Source organism: Urocampus carinirostris, chromosome 9 (genome assembly GCF_059441175.1).
Source record: "Urocampus carinirostris isolate Australia breed hairy pipefish chromosome 9, RoL_Ucar_1.0, whole genome shotgun sequence".
In the NCBI taxonomy this organism is placed as follows: Eukaryota; Metazoa; Chordata; class Actinopteri; order Syngnathiformes; family Syngnathidae; genus Urocampus; species Urocampus carinirostris.
Genome location: NC_142357.1, coordinates 30,068,287 through 30,095,375, shown reverse-complemented (window position 1 = coordinate 30,095,375; position 27,089 = coordinate 30,068,287). Strand labels below are relative to the sequence as shown.

Sequence of the window (27,089 nt, the reverse complement as noted above, 5' to 3'; positions counted from 1 at the left end):
CGAACCATCCCAATCACATTATCAGGTCCAAGGCTCGATTACTCTCTGCATAATGTCCGTCCGTTGTAATTCACCAGATGCGGACGACCGGACAAATGTATTTTAGACAAGGCCGACAATCGGTTTTCAGACGAGCCCTGAAGTTTTGGGGGGCAGGCTGGAGACAGGCGAACAACCCATGGAAATGAACGGCAATTTTTGGCCCTTTGTTGTGCTGAAACATCTCAAGTGACGGGCATGACTATCCGCAACTCAAGAGTCAGCAATGAGAAGACTAAACAGGACGATAGTGTCCTCGTGAAAGGAAAGGTTCGTTTTGCTTGGTTTTCGCCCAGGGGTGTCATACAGATTTTAGCTCGGGGGGCCACGTGGTCGAAAACATCTCTTAAAGGGCCGGACTAGATAAGAGAAGGAAAGAAAGAGAGGGAGAGAGATAGAGAGAGTACAAGGAAGTAAAAAAATAAAAGAGAGAAAGAAAAAAAGAAGGCGGGCAAGGGAGAGAAAAAAAAGGGAGCATGAACAATGGAGAAAGAAAGGGAGAGAAAAAGAGAACGAGAAAGAAAGAGATAAAATGGGAGAAAAAAGAGAAAGACAGAGCGAGAGAAAGGAGAAATACAAAATAGACAAGAAAAGACAGTGAAAGAGAAAATAAAGAGAGAGAGAGAAGGCGGCAATGCACTCAAATCAATTTCCGTTACACTTAAAGTAGGAGAGCAGAAGAGAAAAAAGAGACACAGAGAGAAAGAGATGGTAGCAATGCACCGAAATAATGGTGACAACCACAGTTAAACTTAGAGTAGAAGAAGAGAGAAATACGGCTACACTCTCTTTGTAGGTAGTACCCAGCTGTAGCGACATCAAGTGGACATAGCTAAAATAGCAGCTCATTTTCCTCTTTCACTTCTCTCAGTGTTGTTTCGTGGGCCTTATCCGGCCCGCGGGTTTCAAGTGTGCCACCCCTGTTTTAGCCCTTTCAATGGCTTTTAAGGAAAAACATTTAGAGAAAACTAGATCTCCATGATTGTACCACTGGGATGGACTAGTGGTCATGTGTCCGCGCTTTTACTGCCACTACCCGGGATCTATTCCCATTGCGTCTGAATCTTTTTGCGATTTTAGCCAGCGGCACACATCATGTATAGTTACGGAATCTTACTAAACTTAATTACATGCACCTTATGGTCCCTGTGTACCTTATGTATGAAAAATATATGAGAACAGACTGTTTTAGGGAGGGTGTGCCTTGCAGTGCGGATGATCCGGTACATAGAATAGAAACCATTGTTTGCTTTTGGAACATTTTCCAATTCTCGGATCTTCCTTCGTCCAACTAAGTGAACCCCTTTTGTGTAATGGATGCGTTTGGTCGCTCAGAGTGGTAACAAATCAGACGGGAAGTTCTTCTCAGAGTCGTGCAGTGCTTGTCAGGAACGGGGGACGCCCGGAGCCACTTCCTCAGTCACCAGTTGGCTTTGACGGCTTTGATGTCGCTCACCAGGTTTTGAGCCAGGCAGATTCCGAAAATCTGGAAAGAAGGTCGAGCGGGAAATGAAAGGATTAAGGGGGCCCACAAAGGAAAACTAGGCGATGCAGTGGCGGGGATCTTGCCACAAGGTGGCGACCCCAACATAATACGCTCGTCCCTATTTAGTAGCGTGCCTTACTTGCAAAAGTGCGATCCCCACAAAGGTCCCGGCGACGATATTGAGGTTGTCTTGCAGCCACTTTTCAAACTGCGCCACGCAGCCTTTGGTATGGATGAAACTTTGTTGATTTAACTTCTACAAAGAGCAAAAAGGGGGGAGAGAACACGACTTTAAAAAGCGCACGAGTGATCTGCTCTGATAGGACAACGACCTGCTGAATTTGGACCTGTGGCTAAAAAAAAAAAAAGGACGAGTAAACACGGCAAAGACCGTTTGGGGAAAAATATGAGTGAGTCATGCTCCCCATTGGAACACTTGGGAGGGAGCGTTTCACAGTGGGCAGCGACGGGCTGCTGCTTGCTTTTGCCTGAACAAGGCACACTCCTACTACTAAAATGGTAAATGGTCTGCATTTATGTAGCGTTTTTCAAGTCAATGAAGGCCTCCCAAAGCGCTTTACAATGTGCTTCACACTTACCCATTCACACACACACACTCACAAACCAATACAACACTCCTACTACTACTACAAAGTTTCTTTCTCAGGGCCATCACCACCCTAAGCAAGCGCACAAGACTGGAAAATATATGTATAGAATCTTGGCAGTTGTATTGAAAAATGAGTTACACGACTTTTAAAGGCACTATTGTATTGATTCACGTTTTCCATTGCAGCATTATTACAAGAGGAAGTTACATTGACTACTTAGGCAAGTACCCAAGGAATACCGTGTGAATGTTTTTGTCTATCTTATTTTCCGTCTTTATTAGTGTAAAATTCGGACTATAAGCCGCGACTTTCTTCCCCAAGCTTTCAACCCTGCGGCTTATGCAATAATGCAGCTAATTTATGCATTTATGCGAATACAGACGCTCCCCTACTTACGACCATTCGACTTACAAAAAACGGTAGGTACGAACATTTTTTCGAGAATTTTGTCGAAAAATATCCGGACATTGCTGTAAGTTAGATTTTGCGTTGTGCACCTTTTTTCGAGTACAGGGCATTATTTTAGTGCTTCTTGTGGTGGTGCTGTGAGAGCTCCGCTTCGTCTTCCTAATTAATGAGTAAACATTCTATACTGTACCTCCAGCGTGCTAAGAACATGGACATTTTTATTGTTTAATATCTCGTGCATCCATTCAATATGGTTGGTAAAAAGTGTAAAGAAGAAGCGAGCCGTTTTGTTTGAAACGAAAGTGGAATAAGAAAGCTTGATGCGGTTGAGAAAACGGTCGGAACACTTTTTCGGCCACTTTTACCACGAAGGAGCAAGTCTCTAGACTCTTGAAGTTCCTCTTCCAAAAGTAAGTTAAACTCAACTTTATTTCTCTTTATAGAGCATATTATTTCATGAAATGTTTTTTTTAGTACAAAACAATGCAGGTTACTTATACAAGCCCTAGACATACTTATATAAACCTTAAACATAAAAAATATAGCACTGAAGCAACTTACGAACAAATTAAACTTACAAACGATCGGAACCCATCTCGTTGATTAGTAGGGCAGTGTCTGTATATGTGTTGAGGAAAAGGCAAGTTCAATGTAGCTTTGCGCTTTAGGCATGGATAAAACTAGCATGTACAGACCCACAATAGGGAAACGGTGTCAAAGGAAAGCAGAGAACTACCCACCATAATGAAAATAATTTTACGAATACATTTATTTGTGAACGGGAATAATGTGGTGAAACGGACGGATAACAAAGAGCAACATCCAACGAAGGAGAAATGTTTGATTCTTATTTATCTGTCGGCATTAACGTGTTTTGGGATAAAGTGATTGGTGGTGTCGTACAGAACCACATTTGTTTATCAAAAGCGTTAAGGGGTAAAGGGATGTGGAAACTGTTTTTTTCCTTCGAAAAATGTACTGGGTGCTGATTATAATCAGCTGCACTCTACCAGCTCGGTAGCCTAGATCGTAGGGCGTACGCTCCGAGACTGGGAGGTCGCTGGTTCAAGCCTCGGACGAGTCATATCTAAGACTTACAACATTGGTACTCATTGCCTCCCTGCTTGGCGCTCTGCATTAAAGGTTGGAATTGGGGGGGTTTGGTCACCTAGTGACTCCCAAGACAGCAGTTGGGTCTAAAATGGCGGCGCCCTGTTTGGCTGCGGCTGCATGGGCTCACTACAGTTTAACTGTACTGGTCAGCTGTATTGACATTTCCTTCTGTGTGCATGGTTACAAAGAATGAGAATAAAAGTAAATTCTATTCTATTATGAATTATATGGTACACATTTATCTTGTTTATCTAGGAGTGCCATGTTTAATCTTCACCTTCACTCTGTTCTATCAATGCCAACAAAGACGATTCAATTCCACATTGGAATATTTAAAGGAAGGCACAATTCAGATACATTTTTGGGGTTAATTCAGGGGTCAGAAGCAGGCTGCTCCAGAGCTGCATGCAGCACTTTGGGCTCTTGGGTGCTCCCTCGGACAAACATGACAAACATTCCTAATGTTTTCCAATTAAATTTTTTGGTTCAATACAGCTGTTTCAGCACTTCAGGTAGCCAATCCTTATTTAAACATTAAAATTAGAATTTGATACCCTGCAAAGCAAGGTTTTTGCTGATTACGTAATCAAAAGTACATAATACCCATTATGTTGCAATATTGGATTTTTGTTGCGTCCGCACCATGTCATTTGCAGACGGTGGAGCAATGCTGGTTATTTGGGCTTTTTTTACTGGTCTTTTTGATAAAGATAGATATAGAATATAAGGCTGCGACTAAAGATTACTTTTATTTTTCGATTAATAGACGAAGTCGAGTAATCTCTCTTTTTTTTTAGGGACTATATTATATTTGATCATTTACTTTGAAAAACTCGTAATGCATTCGGGCCAGTTCAGGGGTGTTGTGTGGAAAATCTTGATAAATAAAATTGATGAATGATTAAAAAAAAATTGCAATAATTAGCAAGTACAGAAACATGTAGCTACCTGTTAGCCATGAGCGCAATTAGAAATATACATTTTATGGTAGCACACGAAGGGACACCGAGAATAAGAAAGGCACTTTTTAGTAGTACTTTATTTTTGCATTTTATTTTTAACATTTTCATTTGGCGGGACAGATCAAAATGCCTGATGGGCCATAGATTGCCCTCACCTTGAGACATGGATTTGCAGCACAATCTTGTTGGCATTGTGCTGAGCAGCTGTTCTTAAAATGTTTCTCGTAGTATCTGATTAGCTCTCCTACTTGTTTTAGTCACGGTACCGGAGGCAAATGTTAATTTTCTTGTGCATTTCACATATCATTGTAACATGTGAAATGCACGACGAAATTCTCCACGGGTACCGTGACTAAAATCAGTGTGATCATGGAAAGGGGGGATCAAATGCCTTTTCATATGTAATCTATATCGCTGGTGGTCCAGTGGTTCAGCACTTTCATTGCCGCTTGGGTTCGATTCCCGTTGCATCCAATGTTTGCGATATTTTTTGACTGATTAATCATTGCATTAATAAGGTAAAACCTTGTGGGTTCTATTTAGGTTGAAACACAGAAATACGCCATATACGCGAAAAAATACAGTAGTATTATGTTTTGCCATACAACGTTATCACTATCCCAAATACATCAATCCAAATTGAATAGTGTGCTGCTGTTTTTATGACATGCTACAAGCTTACTGGAGTCTTCTACAAATTCTGCAAACGTACGACACGAGTGGCGCAACCCTGAAACACGTTACGAGTCTCTTTCTGTGACAACCACCGGAGCGCTGTTTATTATTTTAGTTTTCAGCCTTGGCCGCAGCACTGGATCCTCTCGAGTGTCCCTCACGCATAAACGGCGCTCGGATGATAGCTCCGGCAAAATATTAGCGGCCGGGGCGTAAACAGAGACGAGGGAAATGAATTCGTACCTACTTAGCGGTTCACCGTGCTGCGGTGTGCCGGGCAACAAGCAATCTGTCAAGACTGCAGTGCAGTGAGTCGTAAGTGCCACACCCGCTCCCACCCGCAAACGCACTCGCACGGATGAGAGTGGACTGGCATAAGCCAGCCCAGTGCCAATTACAGAGTGGCGTAAGGCTGCGCTCCGGGCTATAACGGGAGGCTAATTATACCTGCAAGAGGAACAATCTGTTATTAGGGATGGAGCGTGCAGAGAAGCCTGGGTAATTATCTCTGTAGATTCTCAAGTTCTACTGCGATGCGCCGTTGACGTTTTCGGGCCGTTTTTGTTTTTCGGGATTAATTAGGCGCGATTAGGGATATTAGACAATCGAGTTTAAGGAGCGGAAGTGTACGTGCCTTGCAAAAATCAGCAACTCTGTGCTTGTAATACATTTTTCTCAACTGGGGTGACTAGAGGACTGACCGTCATACCCTAATTACATGCTGCGACCAAAATCGAGTAAAAAAATGCTCAACTCAAATGTATTGAATGAAAATATTGTGCAGTGATAGTAGAATGTGTTCCTTTTATTTTTCAAATGAAATGACCAGAAAAACAAAAACGACTGCAAGTAATAATATCCATGACCTAATATTGCATGCCGTTAATTTCTGGAAAAAGACAAGTCCCTAGCTCATTTGGGGCGTAGAGCGCTCGTCTTGGGATCAAGGGATCCCACTTCGAATCCCGGCTCGTCCGTGTTACATGTCGAAGTGTCCTTGGGTAAGACACTGAACCCCTAATACCCCCAATAAGCAGGTTAGCGTCTTACATGGCTACGATACAAGGCCGCTATTGGGAAATGTGAATCACACTGTAAAGCGCTTTGGGAAGTCATTGACTTGAAAAGCGCTATATAAATGCAGATCATTTCATTTCTATGAAAAGCTAAGAATTTTTTTAAAAAACAAATTCCAATCAAATGCTCCTTCCAGTTGCTAGAGGGCAGTAAAGGTGTAAAAGAGCTGACACCTAGTTTGGTTTTATGCTAAAGACATTATTGTTCAGTATTTTCTCTAATGGAGTGGGCATGGCATTAGAAATAAGGTTGCATGGACAGGTGCTGGAAGAAGTTGAATGCTTTTTGTACTTGGGTTGAGATGTGTCTGCAATTGGTGGAATATAGTGCGAGGTATTGTACAGAGTGAATCAAGGAAGCAAAGTTTTGGGTGCTCTGAGGAGAGATAAGCAACAAGAGTACGAGTATGGATGTTAAGAGGGGACTGTATGAGAGTGTGATTGTGCCGACTGTGTTGTATGGTGCAGAGACTTGGAGCCTGAATGCAGATTTGAGATGGAAATTAAATGTTTTTGAGATGAAGTGTTTGAGGAGCATGTTATGAGTGACAAGATTGGATAGATTGAGAAATGAAATTGTGAGAGACAGAACTGGAGTAGTCGTGGAACTGAGCAAGCGTGTGGATAAGAGAGTACTCTGTTGGTTTGGACACATGGAGAGGATGGATGAGGAGAGAATGTTGAAGAGGATCTACAGAGCAGAAGTCAACAGAAGGAGACCAAGAGGAAGGCCGCGATTGACGTGGATGGATGGTGTTATGAGTGCACTGCAGGAAAGAGGTCTAAATCTAGTGGAAGCTAGAGCTCTTGTTGGTGATAGGAATGAGTGGAGAGGTGTTGTAAAACGACAGTGGGATGTTTGGACAGGGCACCTGTATGATGCGGCAGGGGGTAAACCAGTGAAAGCTGTCGGGTCCTGCTGTTGAAACAGAAAAGTGTGTTGTGTCACCCTGACCCGAGTGATATGGCCGATTTCTTGTGTCCCATTTCATCTGGAGAGACGAAAGCACGACCAACTTATGTGAAGAGGTGCCTAACTTGTTTGGGTGTTTGGGTATTTGGGTTGGCCATGGTCCAAAAAATTTGGTGTTTGCCATTTTTTCCCTTTTTTATCTTCTTCGTTATTGTATGTGTTTGTCTTGGTGTCGGTCACCCTTCTTGACGGATATGACCTGGGTAGATAGATTTCTTCAGTAGGCCCAATATCGTAGTTTTATATGTTATTGACCGTTCACTGCTGAAACTTATTTTGTATTCAAGTCAAAGCAGTATGGCAATTGAGGCAAGCATATTTTTATTCGTAGCCACTTGAGGCAGTTTATCTTTATGGTGAGTTGGTTCAAATCTAAAGCCGCATTAACTTAACTGGTAAAAAAAAAACTGTTTTTCTATTGTTTGTAAATAAATGTGTTATGCTGAGAAAAGATCCCATCATCATCCGTCATTATAATTTCATCAGTAGGCTACAAATGTAGGCTGAATGATAAGGCAACAAAGTGAAAAAACTAAGGTAAATATTTGGCGTTGACATTTTGATCAAGCCCACCTAAGAACATAAAGCCTAGATACGGACTTCAAGTCTAACTCAGCATGACATGCCTGCTTTAAAGGGACAGTGTGTTTAATGCCTTCTAGTGGTACGAAAAAACTAATTTGAATATTATGCAATATTACATGTAATATCATGCCTGTTTTTTTAATAAAAAAATCATAGGTTGAGAAATTTGTATTTCTTTTACATGAGTAGGATTAAGTCGCAGCTGTGTGGTTGCTTTTTGAGGCACTGGTTTTCATAGGCATTAACGACAGTGCCATCTAGTGGTCAACTATTACGAAACCGAGCTTTAAAGGGACAGTGTGTCTTACTTAACGTTTTCTACTTCATTCATTAAAAAAACTGCATTGATTTAAATAAGAAGCAAAACCCCATGTAAGGTAACAGGCATTTTTCAAAATACTCGTAGGTTGGGAAATTGTGGGCCATCTTGCTGCTACGGGTACCCAACAAACTCCAAAAAGCTCATGAAGGGTTTAGCAAATTATGAGAACAAAAATGTTGCAGTTTGATCACTTTGCCTGTCTGTGGTTTGTATTCTTCCTTTGTTCTTAGTTGCATTTCACAATACAACATTTAGTGGTCAAATAATACACACCGTACCTTTAGAATAGGTTCTAGTGATATCCGAAATCCAAAACGTTTCACTTCCGTAGCTTTGTCTTCAATAAAATAAACATATTTCATAAATTATCTGCTGCATCTGTGTTTGGCCATGCTCAGAATTCATAAACAAATGTAACTGCTATTTGTCTATGGTATGCAATGGCCAGGTTACATCTACTGTGAACGAGTGTAATTGACCCACAGTTCATTTTTATTTTAGCATTATTATGCCAGGGGAAATCAACCCACCAGTTGAGATACACTGTTGTAAATTATGTAAAAAGCACCTTTTATCAATGCCAGTGTTGTATGGTCCAGAAAAACTAAGCGTCTCATTTATGCGAGCATTTCCACACTTTTGAAACTACCAAAGAACGAATCGACCAAGGTCTGCCTTTATTCCTCAAATATTTCACCACAAGATGTCTCATCAATCAGCTATTCACAATAGACAGAAAAGGAGTTCTGCTGAGAATGTCATATTTTTTTTCTCAACAACCGGATAATTGATTATTATGGCCACATATATTGCGGAGAACTAGGATAACGCCCCAAAGAAATCTGTCAGTACTGACCTTTTCACGTCGAACATCATAACCACACTGCGTGTTGATGACGCCCTGTTGAGGATAAAGAGAAGTGAAAACTAGTGCTGTTGCAATTTCACTGCTGCAGTCCTTTTGAAACGGGAAGTGATTTAATGGTGCGACTGGCTACTTCAATTATTGTTATTACTTCAAATTGAATCTGTCGTGTTTTTTCGTGTATAACGAGCAAACAGATTTTATCTTATCAACAGACTATTCGAATTTGCGGTACCAAGTTGCTGAATATGCCATTATTCAAATCATTAATCGACACTGAATCGGACAATAAAAAACATTTAGTAATATATTGTCAATTTCATTCATTTCGGTATTGTGTTCATAGTTGACATGGTCAATCAATTATTTTAACCACGGCCCCACTTATTTAACAATGGTGGTATCGTGAGTAAAAATAGTGCGCTGATGAGATCAAATTTAAAGCTTTTTCCTATGTCATCTATAACCATAGTGGTTAAGAATGAGCACACTCACTGTAGCAATCCAGGTTAGCAATCCAGGTTCTAATCCTGTTGCATCTGAAGTTGTGCAAATGTCATTAGTGATATTTATCAACTGATCAATCATTGCTCAATCATGGTTAAATACTACCCTAAAACCTTGTGTATAACAAACTCCCAAACATTGAGTTATTTTTTGGGAAAAAAATGCCCGTGATACACGAATAAATAAAGTATATACAAAGACAATGGGTTTTAATCCCAAACCAAATTATTTTTGCCAGAAGAGGTCCTACTGGGATTGTTTTTTTCGTCTCTTACCACGGGGTCTTTGAGACAGCAAGACAAGGGGACACCACATCGCTCCCTACTGTGGTTTTGATCAGTGCAGTTGAAGTACATGTTCAAGTTCCAGTCGTCGGGCCCGTCCGCCCCACAGCATGACCACTAACAAACAAACAAACAAGCAGAAATGTAACGGGCAATTAGCAAACAACCAACACACATGGATTTTTTTTTGTTTGTTTGATCTGCCCTTCCCGAGGCTTTGAGAGGCAGCCAAAGTTCTGTGAGCGTGGGCTAGCAGCTAACAGTGGCAACGATAACAGCTCCAGATAACAGACAATAGAGGATCTAATCCGCTTTATGCAGTAATGAACGCCATTGTTTTCACATGGGGACCAATTATCTCCGCCACATCGTATAATTAGATAAACACGATTACATAGTTTGGACATTTATGGCAAAGTGGTGCCCTTTGTCCAGAACATCTGCCTCTAAACGAAAGTTGAGCAAAGCAGGACATCTGTGTGGAGGGTTGCTTTCGGCAGCGGCGGCGGCACACTTACATATCCCTGGGCAAAGTCAATGAGGTTCTGCAGGTCAATGTCATCCCGGTAAGCCTTGATATTGTTGTTGATGAAGAAGTTGAGCTGGTCTTTGATCCAATCCTTGAAGACAAAGGCCAGGATTCCCGCAGCAAGCTCCAAGAAGAAGATCAAGCCAAGGAACACGGAGAACTACAAGAAGTTTGGGACACATACAGAGTCACTGACACGTGATATCATGTCACTTTGCAACACTGCCGGTCTTATAAGAAGCTTAGTCACAATTTGCTTGGCAAAAACCACGGTCCCAGCAGTAGCATTAAATCAGCCCCTTACAGTAAACGGAGGTGGAGACAGGCTAATAATTAACGTAGCAAAACCCCATTAGCTCCTCTCCCTGATGCCTCACTTACTGCTGCTAATGGAAATGAGCTAGAGGTAATAACAACACCCAAAAGAATTTTGAATCAAAATATATTCCACAACATGTATATGTTTAGAGTTTTCTATAGTATTTTGTGAGACCCTGGTGCGTGGACCGTCTAGGGGGGATACAGGAGCATGCTCCTTTGAAAGAAAATTCAGTTATGTTTTAAAATCAAACTCATCGAACTGGTGCATTTTTAGAGTACAATCAAGAAGGTAAAGCTATAAGGAATGTGTGCCCTTGTAATGTATTAAATCCTAAATAGAGTATTAATTTAAGGCAATGACACAGCAAACAAGTCACACCCACATGGTAAACGAGGCAGGAGTTTAATGCAAAAATTATCTGCTTGTCATCTAATTAAACGAAAAATAACGAGAGTGGTTCTGTTGCCGTTGCCGTACTATTTTAAGGTATCGAATCGCCGAATAAACAGATCAAATCACGGATATGAGATTTTAGTTTGATTACATGTAATACTCATTGATTTGGTCAATTATGGTTTTAAATATCAGCACCGCTGCTTTTGTGATAAGTGCTATGACAAACCAGTTCTTCTTCAATGGTTGAAAAGTTATTGTAACGTGCACCTTTATAGGCTGAAGTTAGGGCACTGAAGCGTTTTCCTGCTCTGAGTGAATATTTCCAAATGCTTGCAATGGTATTGCGTGGTCTACGTTCTGTTGAAACCGGCAAGGCGTGGGCAGGTTCTCCTTGCAGAATATTTGGGTGTTGCTGAAAGTTAAAAAGTATTCAACTTTGGGAAAATAGGATGTTTGTAAATGTCACATTTTACTCAGCTGTCTAATCACATTGCAGGCGGGGCGGGAAAAGCACTGCAACATCTGAGTGAGTGAGAGTACACACTTTACCCCGGGGGGATGGGCTAATTAACAAAGGCCTTTCTGACTGACAAGAGATACGTAGCCCACCATTGTGTTTGCTATAATTTATACAATATAAAAATCCAAGAGTTATTTTCATCAACTTCCCATTTATACCCATTATACTATTTAGCTGGGCTCTTGTACGTGGTGAACTGATCTGAAAATAGCTCACTAATGCTGGGTCATTGTAAATTTCTAAAAGAACGACCTTTTTAGTGGTTGAATGGGTCTATTTAAACTTACTCCCAATAATGAATTTTCTGAGGTGTTCAAATACTTATTTGCAGCTATATCACACAAATAAATCGTTTTTAAAAAATCATACATTGTTATTTCTGGATTTTTCTTTTTAGTTTAACCTTCTCACAGTGGACATGCACCTACGATGAAAGTTTCAGACCCCTCCATGATTTCTAAGTGGGTGGGAGAAATAGCAAAATAGCAGAGTGTTCAAATACTTATTTTCTTCACTGTATATTAAGTCTAAGACTCTGGCGGGATCAATTAAACCCTGGCGGCCAGCCATGATCTTCCTATGGTATGGGAAACACTGGGTGTTTTGGACTTTATTAATATTCTATTTGAATTCCGTGACAAAAACATTGGGAGATATTTGGAAGCTAGGGTCTAAGTGTCTTTGATGTTTTGCGAAGAGACGGTTTTGTGATGCAAACCACAGAGAATCACCTGGAGTGAGTCACAACGACACCTGTGACTTTGGCAGCCTCTGTCCTGGGCGTCAACCGTTCTTTTAGAAAGGTCTAAAGGGTTTGCACTGGGGGGCGTGTGTGTGTGTGTACGTGCGTGTGTTCGTGGCCTTTGAAACCATGAAGCAGCTTACAAATTTAAGCAGGCGCGTATTCTCCCTCAGTGCTCCAATGCAGCCGGCAAAGCCCAGCACGAACATGACCCCGCCGACAACAATGAAAAGCCAAACGGGGTCGAAACCTCCGAGATCTGTGATGGATGAAAGATTGGACAGCACGCCCTGAGGGAAGAGGAGACATAAAGACAACAGGGGAAGTGATATTTCAATCAAATGAAATGTCCTAACTTTTCTTTTCACTGTGGGATATCAGCAAGATAAACTTCAGCTCATGACAAAGCTAAGCTCAAAAGTGCACTATAAAAGGACGCTGGTAGCATTCAAAAACGTTTTGAATATATTATATTAAATATATTTCTATTTAGCTAGCAAAACTGAAACTGTGTCACTTTCATCAGGAAAGAACTTTATACATTTTTGTCAAAACTTGACAGACAAGTCTTTCTCCTGCACATGATCCCATGTGTTGGTTACAACAGGGTTGGCACACCTTTTTAATGGCTAAATTCAAGCCCTTTTTAAGGACTTAAAAAAGACAAATTTCCAGTTTCTCCAGTACCGTTACAAGAAGAAATCTGGTGTGAATCAATTATTTTGCAGAGTCATAAATACATCTGAGATTTACATAAGTTATTTTTAACATGGGCAATACGGCAGCGCAGTGGTTGGCGCGTGTGCGGCACAGTTCCGAGGTCATAAGATCAAACCTATTATGTGGAGTTTGCATGTTCTTCCAGTGCTTGTGTGGGTTTCCTCCGGGCACTCCGGTTTCCACCCACATTCCAAAAACATGCATGTCAGGTTAAGTGGCCGGTTCAAATTGTCCCTAGGTGTGAATGAGCGAGTGAATTGTCTGTCTCTGTGTGCCCTGCGACTGGCTGGCAACCAGTTCAGGGTGTCCCCTGCCCACTACCCGAGGATGGCTGGGATGGGCTCCAGCACCCCCGCGACTCTACTGAGAATAAGTGGTGCGGATAATGGATGGATGGATTTCTAACTTTGGGGTTAAAAACAACATTAACTAGGCTCGAGGTATTTCGACAATGGAAATGTCTACACTTTTGCGGTGTCATTTCTGTTTTTTTCTTTAATTTCCAACCTCTCAAACTGTTTAGGGGGACCTTAGCTATGCGTACTTATATGTTTTTTCATGCTCTCAGTAGTGTTTTTTTCGGATGTTTTTTCTTCGATAACTCATTAAAACCATCAAAAAGGCAAAATATGTAAAAAAATAAAAAAATAAATACCTCCCACAGGCAATCTTGCGTGTCCATTTAACAAGACATACGATTTTTAGATCTTCAGTAAATCGTAACTATAATGGACCTATACATGTGTAAATATTTCTAAAACAAATCTCTTCCCATATAGGTGTTGGGTAAAAATGATATGTAGCTTTCATTTTCAGTTGCTGAAAGTTCTTCACATTTTTGCATGTCCCATAATAAATGCACATAATTGAGACATAATCCTTGCTTTACTACACATTTTATAGTTCTCTGTCTAGGTTAAGCATGCACCTGTTGTTTTGGGCGCAACCTGTACGCTTTAAAGGAGAGTGCCATACAAACTAATGACAGCTGCCGTTAATCATGAGACAAAAAGAAATGCAATGTCAAAGTGTACACCATAGAGCCGTGTCAGCGTCATTTTATAGCAGACTTGTTGATAAACATGACAACGACTACATGCATTTAGAAGCATTTCACAGATAATTCAAGCACTTTTCAATCCTTGAAAACACAATGTTAAAATAAAAGTATTTTTCAGGATTTCAAGCACCCGTACGAACCCTGTTACTTATGTGTGTTATAGTGAATGTAGTTTTCCCCACTCTTCTGTAAAATGGTCCTCGTTTTACAATGTTAGCAACTAAATTAAGATATATTCCAAATGTAGAAAAAGTATTACCAGGTATTCCACAATTTTTGGATGATTTTGGCATAATAGATTTTTGTTTCATTAATTGAGTGACAAATATTTGAGTATTTCATGTTGAAATCTCAGGTACTGCTTGGAGATGTAAACTTTCTTAAGAAAATGTGATCCGATTCGTAAATCGCAAAATGAACAGAGAAGTAAAATACATTTTCATACCAATTTCTAATCCAAAACTAGGTGTGTGCGATACACGCGAGTACTTTTTCCATATCTGAATGACTTTGCCATTACTGCTCATGTGCCTTTTAAGATTTACCGGTTAACACCTTTTTTGTTACCTTACTAGTACCCATGCTACTAATTATGATAATAAAATTTAAAAAACAGTCATCTAGCAAGCTAACACACAATAAATGAAACATTTTTTTCTTGTTCAGATAAACAAGAAAAAACGATTGAGATAATGGCAACATATACAACAGATTCAAGATATTAGAAAAAAATGTATTTGTCTATTATTTATAAGATTTTGCATAAATACAAAAGTACTAAAAAAACAAAAAAATAAGCAGCCCTTTTCTTCAAACCACATTACTTTGCCTTACCTTTGCTCCCTAAACCGCAAGAAACAATTATTTTTTCCACTTGGGGCAGGATCCATTCTCTTGCCTTGTTAAATTGAATTTTTTTCATTAGAGTTTCTGTTACTAATTCAAAGGAAGCCTCCTCGCGGCGAAGGAAAAGTTGTCCTTTTTTATTGAATATTTCCCATAAATAGTAGTATAATTATGGTTATTGTGTTTTAGTCAAAGGATAGGAATAAATAAGAATTCATCACGAATTGAGTTGTGTTGAAAATAATCATTTAAATCCCCAAGACACAAATTTAACATTGTTACAATCCCGTCCCAATTATTTATCATGCAGCCTGAATGCATTTGAATTATTCAAGCCTTTCCAGAAAGGGACTTGGGCGAAGGCAATTTGCACCGAGTTCACGACCATGCGATACTAATCACGTCTGTGCTACAACGAAGACATAATACTTATGGAAATGACATGTACTGGATCATTTCAAGATAACTAATGAACAGACTCACTGGTTAAGACCTTTAAAATGTATTTACTGATTCAATCATAATGGGACTTTAACGGCAGAGGGTCTCCTCCTAATGCTAAAATAGGTTGTCATCTAATAACAGTTAATCCTTATATCCATTTATCTTATCTAAAATGAAGATAACACTGTATATATTGCTTTTTCTTACCTTGTCTTTGATTTGCTGTTTTGTGATATTTTCTGCCATTTTTATGGTTCTGTCTTTGACAGTCTTCGCAGAGAGAGGCATCTCTCTGATTTTCTGCACAATTTCGTCTTTGTTTTTAAAGTCCGCAAATAAGTGTTCTGAAATCTTAAGGAATGATTCTGTCATATATTCTCCATCTGTGAACGGGTTCCCATGCCTGCCTTTTTCCTGAGCGGCCACAAAGCTTGCATATGTAGTTGAATTTGCAGACTTCACCCACTTCTTGAATTGATTTTTCGTCCGGTCAGCCTTCTGCATCAGTTCCGAAACAGCTTTTTTCCTCTCTTCTCCCTCTGGATATTTTTCAGCAAAGGCTCTGTGTGTATTGTTAAAATGTCTTGCGACATTTGACCGTTTATTGTTAGCCAGTTTTTCTCCACAAATTAGGCATACTGGTAGGCCACTCTCGCCCGAGGTAAATGCAAATGAATCTGCCCAGGCATCATTGAATGTTTTATTTTCTTGAGATATTTTTCTTTTCTTACATTTCTCCATTGGCTTTGCCGGGGTCGAAAGTCGCTCAAAATAGACGGCGTTTTAGCGGGTATACCAGCTTCCGCAGTGTGACGTCTATTTTGAGCGACGAAAAAATAATATCAAATAATTTAATTAATATTTTAATATTTCAAGATCACAATAATCTTAAAATTTAGAACTAAAATAATATAAAAACTGACACAAATAAAACACACTTCAATTAAATACAAAAAAACATTTTTTAGTAATTTATTTTCCCAAGCCAATCAGAGCCGCATTATAAGGATGAAAGAGCCGCATGAGGCTCTGGAGCCGCGGGTTGCCGACTGCTGGTCTAGAACGAAATACCCGAAAATTATAAAGTCGGCGTAGCGCACCTATTGCGTCCCCTGGCTGTCATCAAATGAGTTGAATGTTCGCAAACATGGAGTCGTTAAAACCAGGACTGTCCAGTAAATAATTTACTCCAAAACACAGAATAATGATGACAGATTAAAAAAAAAGTCAGCCTAAAAGCATTTCTGCATCTTTGGACGTTCCTTGGTGTAATCCGTTCGTTTTGCCACATAATTTCCGATTAAAACCAAACAGACTCGTAACATTATTCCCAATATGGCCGTTAGCCTCAAACCGTTTGATTAAAACCTCGCTCAGCCAATAGCAGACTCTTCACAGTCCACGAGGGGGCTTCCTTTGAAAGCCTATGAAAGCCTGTATTAATAAAACCGAGACTGCCTATTTTAGCATTGAATTTTTTTAGCCAGTAATAACCGATTCAAATGATTGACACATTGGTTATCCAATTAAATTCCCAACATAAATGTTTGCAATTTTACGATGTGTATTCAAATAAGAGCCGGAAATAAACGTGTGTGAAGGCATTTTTAGGCACCGTTATTAGTTCTAATAGCTGTGAACTTGTCATCCCTAAATGTCCACTTTTGGAAACGGCTAGACCTACCCTTAGAAAATTATGTAAAATACAAAAATTTGTTTTTCAGATTGTGATCAAATTTTACAAGGTACCAGTTAAGGCATGAGGCTATTTTCCAGCCAAGATGCCCATGCTACACTCATCTGCATGCATTCGATTGCAAAATTCAGGTGAGGATAAAAACCTTCTATTTCTGTGTGTTCCAACACAGATGACTCAATGTTAATTGCACTTTCAGAGTTTTACCTTTCAAAAGAGACCAAAACCGTCCATGTTTTTTAAATGGTTCAACAACAGCATTCAGTTTACTTTGGGTACGTCTTGGATTGGGATTCTTGGCGAACTTTACAGAAATTTTAAGGGGTTAAAAATGTCAACCGTAGATATATTTGTGGCTCTGCAAAATGCATGATTCACGTTGGATTTTTTTCTTTGATGGTACTGGAGAAATTGGAAAGTTGGCTTTGAAAGTCCTTAAAAGGTGCTTGAATTTGCCCATGAAAAAATGTGTACAAACCCAGAATGTAGCCATTATGCTTAGAGATATTTCATGGGAAATTGGAACTTAAAAAGGGCTATTTATTTTACGAGAGACAATTTGTTTGTATTAAAATACAGAATAAAAATCTGTTTATTTTCTTTAGCATCTATGATACACATCTGTTAGCTTTAAATACAATCACATAAACCTGACAAAATACAACCTCAACTCATTAGAGATCTATTTAGGTTTTGTTTTTTATGGGTTGTCTCAAAATAAAGACATTCTCTAACATTTTTAAAATGATCATATTTCACATACTTATTTTTAACAACGTTTTTATTTTGTGTAAGAATGCAAGCTTTGCTCGTGACCACGGTTTGTTTGAATGCGTGTGTTGAAATGTACCTTCTCCGCCCATGCCCACAGGCCAATGGCAAGGAATGCTGCTCCCAGTAACTGTAAAACAAAGCGCAAAGAGGCATTTGTCAGACAGAATATGAACAACATAACAGCCCGTATACAATCACATACATCTATCATTAGCTCCTTATTCCTCACTACGTTTAAAATGAACCATAATGAATCTGATGACAAAGGTTTATGACAGAAATGTCAAGCTAAGTTTGGCTCTTGGGCCGGATCCAGACTTTCTGTTCTGAGGCAGTCGGGATCAGTAAAAGGATGTCAATTCCAAACTGTTAGCCTTGCTTTTCAGTATTAGGCTTTATCATTCAGCCTACATTAGTTATTATCTACCCTACGTATAATATTCACAGATGACGAGATATTTTCTAAACACAACACATTTATTCAGAAAAAATGAGGAAAAAATATTTTCATGATGAGCATTGAATGTGTTAACTGTTTTATTTTAACAGTTGAGTGAATGCAGTTTTACTTAAACCAACTCACCAAGCTATACAAAATATAAAAAATAAAAATAATTCATACCTTTTGATAGGAATGAAATTTATGGAGGCCTAAATTAATTTGTCCAACAGGCCAGTTTCGGCCGGCAAGATGCATGTTTGAAATGCCTGGTTTATGTTAATGTTGCCATGCATATTGCCGCAAATCAATCTCCTCGCAAAGAGCTAAATCTAAAAATCGGGTTTTCTCAGCTTCAAAGAACACAATTCTGACAGTATGTCCTGTGGACAAACTTAATCATCGCAGGTTTAATTTATTGCTCTGGGCCCCTTAAAAAGGCTGAAGATGCGATATCCAGGGGATTACCGAAAAATCTTACCAACATTGACTTCCTGTCCCTGTGGGGGAAAAGTCTGCTGGGTTTATGATTTAAAAAAAAGGACAGGAACAGCAGAGTTTTAAGGTGGCTTATTTGAAAGTAATCATATATAACTTACAACAGTACCAAGTGTGTGTGTGTATATTATTTATATATATATATATATATATATATATATATATATATATATTATATACACTCAGCTTATGACCCTTTGGGCTACTATATCACTTTTTCTTTACAAAGACAAAAAAAATTAACTAAAAAGTGCATTGACAATTTGTTTTGTTTTAAATCAAACAATTGTATTTTAATTTTTATTGAAATGCTACTTAAGGTAGCACACCTATTTGCGACACTGTGACGAAAGACAATAGATGATGTTACCACTCAGCGATGTGATGTGATAATGTGCCTTTGTGTGAACAAATAACTGCCCTGTGATTGACTGGCAACAACTCCAGGAAGTCACTTGTTTTTATGCCCGTGTCAGCAGAGATCAGCTCCAACTTTCCACAAATCTGAACAAGAAAAGGATAAGCGGCGCAGGAAGGGAATAAACGGATAACCTATTCTTTAACAGTGGGTTGTTAGACTAAACATTTATCTACTCAACTGGATCATGCTATTAAATCACTAAAAACATGCAATACCTTTAATTAAGCCATCTCTTATGATTTTTTTTTTACAGCAGGCTACAACACTCATTTTTTTTACTAACACAAATAGCAGCAGTTCCCCATGCTACAAATGACCCCTAAACTCCTTTGACTTTGTAAATAATAACAAAAATTTACTTGCATTCTTATGGTTAAATGATCATCAGGCGTTAATCTTTATATATCTTACATAAACCCGAAAATACTGAGCACCAGGCTGTCGCCTTAAGGATCAATTTCAATGATCATCCAATCTCAACTTGAGCCACACAAAACACTATTGAATACCCTTCAAAAACAATTGACTGCAAGAAAAAAATTACAATGAAGGTCCAGTAACTACGTCCACACTTTTCTCAATAAGCACTTTATTGCCAAAGAGGCACGTGTATTGATAGTCGAAGCTAGCTAATAACACACAGTCTCCATCAGAGTACCTTGGCAACCCAGTTAGAGCTTAATATGCTTTTAATTGCATAACACCAAGCTTCCAAACATTTTAGCAACTCAAGCAGAAAATGTGATTAAATACGTGGATGTGAGAAACGTTTCTATTCTGAGGGACGACAGGATGCGTTCTGTTACCCGGTGAGAGAATGCTCGGCTGTCAGCTCAGAACATGCATGAGCGCTGGAAGAATCGATGTAGAAAAGATTTTATTGCTCACAATATTTAGACTCTTGGGCATAATAGTCTTATTTTAGGCAGCATTGTCAAGGCTGACAAGAGAACAGCAAGAAATAAAATTGGCTGATTTTAAATGAATGAACCCCCATTGCTGTATATTCAACAATGCATCGGTTTGTCGGACAAGCTCGGTTTCTCAGCTCGTGCAACAAGACAACAAACATCTTGCTGCCATTGGTTTGTTGGATCCCTTGACCTTAACCGTCGTGGCACCATTTCTTTTGGTGTGTCTTTGGCAAGTACAGCCTGGTGGTGCCCATCTCTCTTCAGGCTAACATAAGTTTCCACCCAGTCTTGAACGGGGGACCTTTCGCATGTTAGGCAAATGGGCAAACCAATGCTCTACCCTCTAGCGATGACAAACAGGAAGAAAAAAAATCGAGATGCGACTTGCTTAACCAAGAGTGTAGATTCCGGACTTGTGTCAAACGAGAAGATAACAGGCTGCGACACACTACTCATATGACTCAAGGCTTCCTCGTTGATTACTCAACTCTATTGAATTTGGGTTTTTTTCCTAAAATGAGGCTCACGCTATCTCTAATTAGGGCTGCTTCTAATAGTCGACTAGTCACCAACTATTGAAAAAATTGGATAATATATATATATATATATATATATATATATATATATTCATTAATTAGAATGTAGTTGATTTAATTGTGTGGAAAATGATATTAAACACAAAATAAATGGGTACGGTGAAAAATACATATTTCATTGAAAATACAGAGGATTTGTACAAAAATAAAAAATCCTTATCCAAAACAAATTAGGCGCAGTGCTCGGTCATTAGAGACATAAACCATAGGTAAACTTCTGTCCATTTTTAAGGCACAGGCAAATCAATAATACAAGAAAATGAAGTAAACATTTTTATCCCTGTGAACCAAGAACAGTCTCATTACAGGCAGTAGAACACTAAATAAAACGAATAGTATGTGCATTTTCTGAAGTACATTCAGTTTTGAACTGCAAAGTCTGTACCAAAAGTACGTTATGATTCTCAAGAGTTTGAGATCATTGGGTTCAACAAGTAAAGTTTGTCATTTGTAACGTTTTAACAACTGACATTTGTTCTTCAGACTGCACGCATTTAATTTCAATTTAATTTTGCCGGGCACAGTCTGGAAAGATGCTGAAGCTGTCTGAAATAGACGCGTATAAAATGGACAATGCATGTTGTCGAAACCATACTGGCTTGAATATTACTGAGGCAAGTCAGACTCTCTTCCTTACAATTATCCGACGTGCTTTTTAAATATGTCACCGAGCTACCCCCATTATACGCAAGGTTTGCTCTGCAAACTTTGGAAGTATTTTGTTATTGGCCGTATTCAGGCAAAAATGCTCGATACTTTAATAAAAGCTTTAAATACGTACTTGATGGTGACGGCGCTATTTCTGTGTTTTTGATACCGCTTGAAAGAGACCTTATTGCACATGAGAAACTCTCGGTGATTATAATCATGTATGATAACTCACTCTGCTGGAAAAGGTGTCTGGCGACAATCGTCGACAATGGAATTCAATGTCGATTATTTCCATTACCTACTTTCGTCGACAACGTCGACTAATGGTTGTATCCTAATCTCTATTCAGCCCTAAGTTTAGAGGACACAGAAAAGTGGGTGGAGAAATGATGGGAATAAGGTAGATCGTTTGCATATGTTGTTGCTGAGCCAGACACAAGCAAAATATATGAGAGAAGACAGCCTGACTATTGCTCCCCCTAGTCGTCCGTTCTCACCATCACTCTTTGTGCATTTATGGGTGTGGATGTGAGAAACAATGCAGTCCCAGAGGCCATTCCCTATAGTGGTGGACTGAGAGAAAGCGGCACGTGAAAAGAAGAAGGCCTGGCCGTATCCAAGCATGTGTGTGGGAAGACTCCGTGGGTCATACAAACAATGCACTATAGCGCCAGTCACACGGGGGTCCATGCAAAGTTGCAAACGGCTGAAAAGCGATAAATAGTGACTTGGCTGCTTAAAAAGAGGAGGTGTTAAGATGACACAAACAGATGACTGGCTGATGGAGATAACACCTAAAAGAGCAGGGCCAATACCCGAGTAACATCTCCTCAAGCTACGTTAACAATTCAAAAAAGTATGTAGATTATCTAACCTTGAAATAACTAAATATGAAAGAAGGTCATTTATGAGAAACACCTCCTTTGACTTCATAACTACCATATTTGTGAAAACAGGGTTTGGGGACACTGGGAATAAAAATGGCAACACAACAATATTAAGTATCAGTAGGCTGGCTGAATCAAAAACAAATATTCTTCATCTTACACAGTGTTCTTTGAGAGATTATATTTGTTGATTATAATGGAGTCATTTTGAGCATGGAAGTTAGTCTTCATTCTCATTGATGACAACCATGTACATTGTTTACGACAAGATTGAATGCCACTCAAGGATGAACGTGTAATAAAAGTGTGAAAATATATGCCATTGTTGCTGCTGAGTGTGATTGCACTTGTTCTTGTTGCACTATTGTTACGATTGACTATTCTGTTTCATTCATAAACATTGTACCATTATTATAACTTAGGGCAGTCTCTAAGCACTACATGGAAAATATTTCATTGCCTATTCATCTTTACAGTCTTTCTTTTCCTTTTACGTCTTCATAACATGTTTCCCCTGGAGTGCCATGTCTAATCATGTTGCTTACGTTTTAACGACGTTGTAATCAATGACAATAGAAAGACATTTCAATTCAAAAATCAAAAAATATAAAGAAATATGATGCTAAGCAATGTCCACAAATGCTTTTTTTAGAGATTATATTTGTAAACTACGTTTGCATAGTATCGAGCAGGGGAGATAGTTAGAATAGAATTCGCTGCATTCTTGATTACAACGTGGGGCACATTGTTTTCGACGAGATTTGACCTGGCATTCAAGGATGAACGTGTAATAAAGACTCAAAAGATTAAAAACAACATAAGAAGAATATTAGAATAGGTAATATGTAAACGTGCTTTTTTTAAAAGATTGTTTTTGTTAAAGCGTCATATAGAGCATGGAAGTTATTTAGAATTGAATTGTCTTTATTTTTGTTGATTGCATACGACGACATTTGACGTGGCACTTAAGGATTAACATGTCATGAAGAATCAAAGGATAAGAATAACAAATATAATATTAGGATAGGTTGTATGGACAAGATCTTTCTTTTGGAGATCATATGCGATGCTACAGGAAACTTTTAGGCATCAGGTACTTAACCAACGTGTCAAACGAAACGGTGCGCAACACCATCAGAGGGCACATTGGACAATACAAGGATGGAAACCGCAGTGGTATGGTCACGTCACAAGATCATTAGGACTGACCAGGATAATTCTCCAGGGCTCAGTCCAATGAGGCAGAAGGAGAGGAAGACCGAAAAAGAAGTGGGCCGACAACTTTAAGGAATGGACTGGTGCCAACTTTGCCACGACCCAAGAACAGGCCAGGGACCGTTAACAGTGAAGGCTGTCCAGAGTTGTGTCCTCATTGGTGCCCCAACAACCCATGCGCTTGAGAGATCCGTGAACCGTGATTTGTGGCATCATATCAAGCATAGAACTTAATCACAATGAAATTGTCTTCATTGTCATTGATCACAACGTGGTGTAGATTGTTTACGACGAGAGAAATTATAATAATATTAAGATAGTTAACAAATACAAGCACTCTTAAGAACTCATATTTGTTTACGGAGTTTAAACAAATTTATTGACACTAATAACAGCAAACAAACAATGTGAGGTTTGAACAACCCTTCTCGACAATCTTAACAGCAATCAAGCATATTCACAATTTCGTTATGTCTGGCAATATGACGTTTGAACATTTTTTTCTGACATTTTTAACATCTTTGTTAGTGTCAATAGATCTGTCCAGGCCAAAGTCCCGCGATTGTTTTTTGGTCCGAACAAATCCATTGACACCAACATCAGCAAACAATGAGAGGTTCAAGCATATTCACAATTTTGTTATATCTGACAATATGACCTTTTAACAATTTTTTCTGACATTTTCAACATCAATTAAGCAATTTCGTTATATCATATCCCAACAATATGAGTTATTATCGACACTTTTAACATTCACAATTTCCTTATATCATGTTCTAACAATATGAGGTTTGAGCAATTTGTATTGACACTTTTAACAGCAGTTAACCAATGTACTGTAAAGGCGTCATATTGAGCATGAAACTTGGTAAGAATGGAATTGTCTTTAGTCTTATTGATTACAACGTAGTGTAGATTGTTTACGACGATATTTGACGTGGCACTAAAGGATGAACGTGTAAAAAGACTCCAAAAAACCCATAGGAATAATATTCGGATAGGTAACAAATACAAGTGCTTTTTTAGAGCTTGTGTTTGTCAACTATAAGGGCGTCATTTCGGGCATGGACGTCAGAAGAGAATTTTCTTTAATTACAGCGTTATGTACTGTTGGGAAATCAAGGAGAAATGTGTGATAGGTTTAAAGGATACTATGACATTTTAAGAATATAGTATAGGTGATATGTACAGGTTAGTGGTTGTAGACTGAAAATAAGAGCAAAAAACGATTGGTTTCCCAAGGCTGATTCAAAATGTAACAACACTTTGCTAAAGAATACGATGCACAAAAAATGATTTCAAATACTTACCCAAAATATAATATTGAATCCAAACAAAAAGTATTTGACGCAGCAGCTGACTTCTGCTTCTTTGTATCTGTATTTTCTGCTCATTCTTCCAAAGGCAAGGGGGAACTTACTAGCGAGCTAAGGAACTACTACGTCCGCAGCGGAATAAACTCGAGCAAAACTGTAGTTGCTAAACACGCCAAGTGAAGGTTAACTCGCTCCATAAGAAAACAAAATTCGCTTTGCTACCACGGCGGACTCGTAAGCTACGCTCATTATTAGCCTCCGTCGTGTTGACGATTAGCACGCTAGGCTAACTAGCTCACAACTTTCTTCATTAGCATGTTTTGCTAAAAGCAAAATAAACCGGTCCCGGTAGTCGTTCGCATGGCGTTCGCTGGCATTGTCGAGTATGTAATTCCGCAATTAAACCTACATTTGATAGAGGACATTCAATTTAAGACATTTATAAAGTACCGATATTGTCAGCCTCGAAACGGGACTAAACGTCATCAAGTGTCGTCGAAGTGAAAGCTGAAGTGAGATACGTCAACAGAAGGAGGTTAGGGTAACCTCGAGGTTTATGAAAGACCGTTCTACTAAAATTGCTTTTCATTTCAGGTTTAGGGGTTCAAAATGATTTTTATTCGCCACATATATGTTTTCATACAATCCACTTTGTGTTAGAAAAAGTTTGATATTAGCTTAAAGGGGCAGTGTTTATTATTAACTCGTTCAATGCCAGACGTTTTTCTCTTTTATTAGAAAAAAGGATGTTTTTAGGTTTTACTATTGTTCGGTAAACAAGAGTTGAACGTCGCTAAGTTTATTAAAAAAAAAAAAGACTAGTCTTCTAGGCGGCGCAGTTGTTAGCACGTGTGCGGCACAGTTCTGAGGTCATGGGTTCAAATCCAGCTACCAGACTTCCTGTGCGGAGTTTGTATGTTCTTCCCGTGCTTGTGTGGGTTTCCTCCGGGCACTCCGGTTTCCTCCCACATTCCAAAGACATGCATTTCAGGTGGATTGGCCGGTCCAAATTGTCCCTAGTCTTGAATGAGCGAGTGAGTTGTCTGTCTCTGTGTGCCCTGCCTAACTGGCTGGCAACCAGTTGAGGGTGTCCACTGCCCGAAGATGACTAGGATGGGCTCCAGCACCCCCGCGACCAATGTTCCCTGTAATTTTCCACGGGTCTGAGTGTTCACATAAAGTCAGTGAGCAACGCTTGAAACAACAGTGAACAACAGCAATCCCAAGTGTGGCAACTAAGTCATTATCAAACATGTCCAAAACTTGACATCAAGTTACATTTTGCTGAGTTTCCGGCAATGCAAAATCATTTTTCACTTTTGAATGAATTGACTCATGTACGATTGCCTACAAACGTCATTTGTTTTTACAATTCTTTCATTTCTTTTTTTTTTTCTGGTATCTTTTGTGGCATAATACCAACATTTCTGGGGGCTTATTTAGTCGGTTGCACGATACACAACTGTATTTAATCACATTTTTTTGTGGAAGTACAATGTTGGCAACAAGATTCACTTGATATAATTGGAAATTATTTGAATGCAACACAAACTTTTTCTTTTTTTTCCCTGTTTTTTTCTCCTTTTTTAAAATTCATTTAAAGAAAATCTCATTGTGTTTATTTTTTCCTAGCTGTCACTTTTTTCTTTTTCTTCTCTATTTTTTTTTCTTTGTTTCTTTCTTTTCTTTTTTTCTGGCTTTTTTGTTCTATTTCCCTCCCTTCCTTTGAGTCATTTTGTGCACAATTTTACATCATATTTGGTCATGTAGGCATTAAAGAAGCAAAAACAACCTGAAGAGCCGTTTGGGACCCAAAAGAGCCAGTTCATTTTAGTGACCCGAGCCGAAGAAGCCGGTTCTTGAAAAACTCTACTGACTTTACTCAACTTCGTTCTACTTCAACCTTGACTTCAAAATACCGCATTTGGAAAACAGCTTGAGGGAAACCCGTGTATTTTTACCTTCATGCACTGTAACTTTGACTTAATTCGCTTCTTAATTAGCAATTTCGAGCCCTGATTTTTGTGCGCTGGCTAGATTTTCTTGTGCACGGAAAAGCTATGAGTAGTGCACAATTGCACACACACGCTTAGAGGGAACATTGCGCTGGCTAGATTTTCTTGTGCGCTGAGAATGTGCGGGCAGTGCGCGATTGCACACGCGCGCAGCTTAGAGGGAACATTGCCCACGACCCTAA

At 39.1% G+C, this 27,089-nt stretch overlaps 1 protein-coding gene across 1 annotated transcript; it reads right to left on the bottom strand.

The window, feature by feature from the left end:
- tspan17 (tetraspanin 17) lies at nt 1-25,480 on the bottom strand. Its single transcript, XM_088343483.1, has 8 exons — nt 24,887-25,480; nt 18,032-18,082; nt 12,559-12,705; nt 10,425-10,595; nt 9,898-10,023; nt 9,107-9,151; nt 1,665-1,781; nt 1-1,525 (listed from the first exon to the last, which is right to left on the bottom strand). The coding sequence occupies exons 1-8, from the start codon at nt 24,968-24,970 to the stop codon at nt 1,460-1,462; spliced, it is 807 nt and encodes a 268-aa protein (XP_088199609.1). The 5' UTR covers nt 24,971-25,480; the 3' UTR covers nt 1-1,459.
- Between the last annotated feature and the right edge of the window lie 1,609 nt (nt 25,481-27,089).

What these genes read in the sequence shown, in the direction of transcription:
- tspan17 (XM_088343483.1), bottom strand. Translation starts at nt 24,970, where the DNA reads ATGAGCAGAAAATACAGATACAAAGAAGCAGAAGTCAGCTGCTGCGTC. An exon ending in GCTGTCTCAAAGACCCCGTG is followed by an intron (nt 9,152 to 9,897) that starts GTAAGAGACGAA and finishes TATCCTCAACAG; the next exon opens with GGCGTCATCAACACGCAGTG. An exon ending in ATGATGTTCGACGTGAAAAG is followed by an intron (nt 1,782 to 9,106) that starts GTCAGTACTGAC and finishes TGCTCTTTGTAG; the next exon opens with AAGTTAAATCAACAAAGTTT.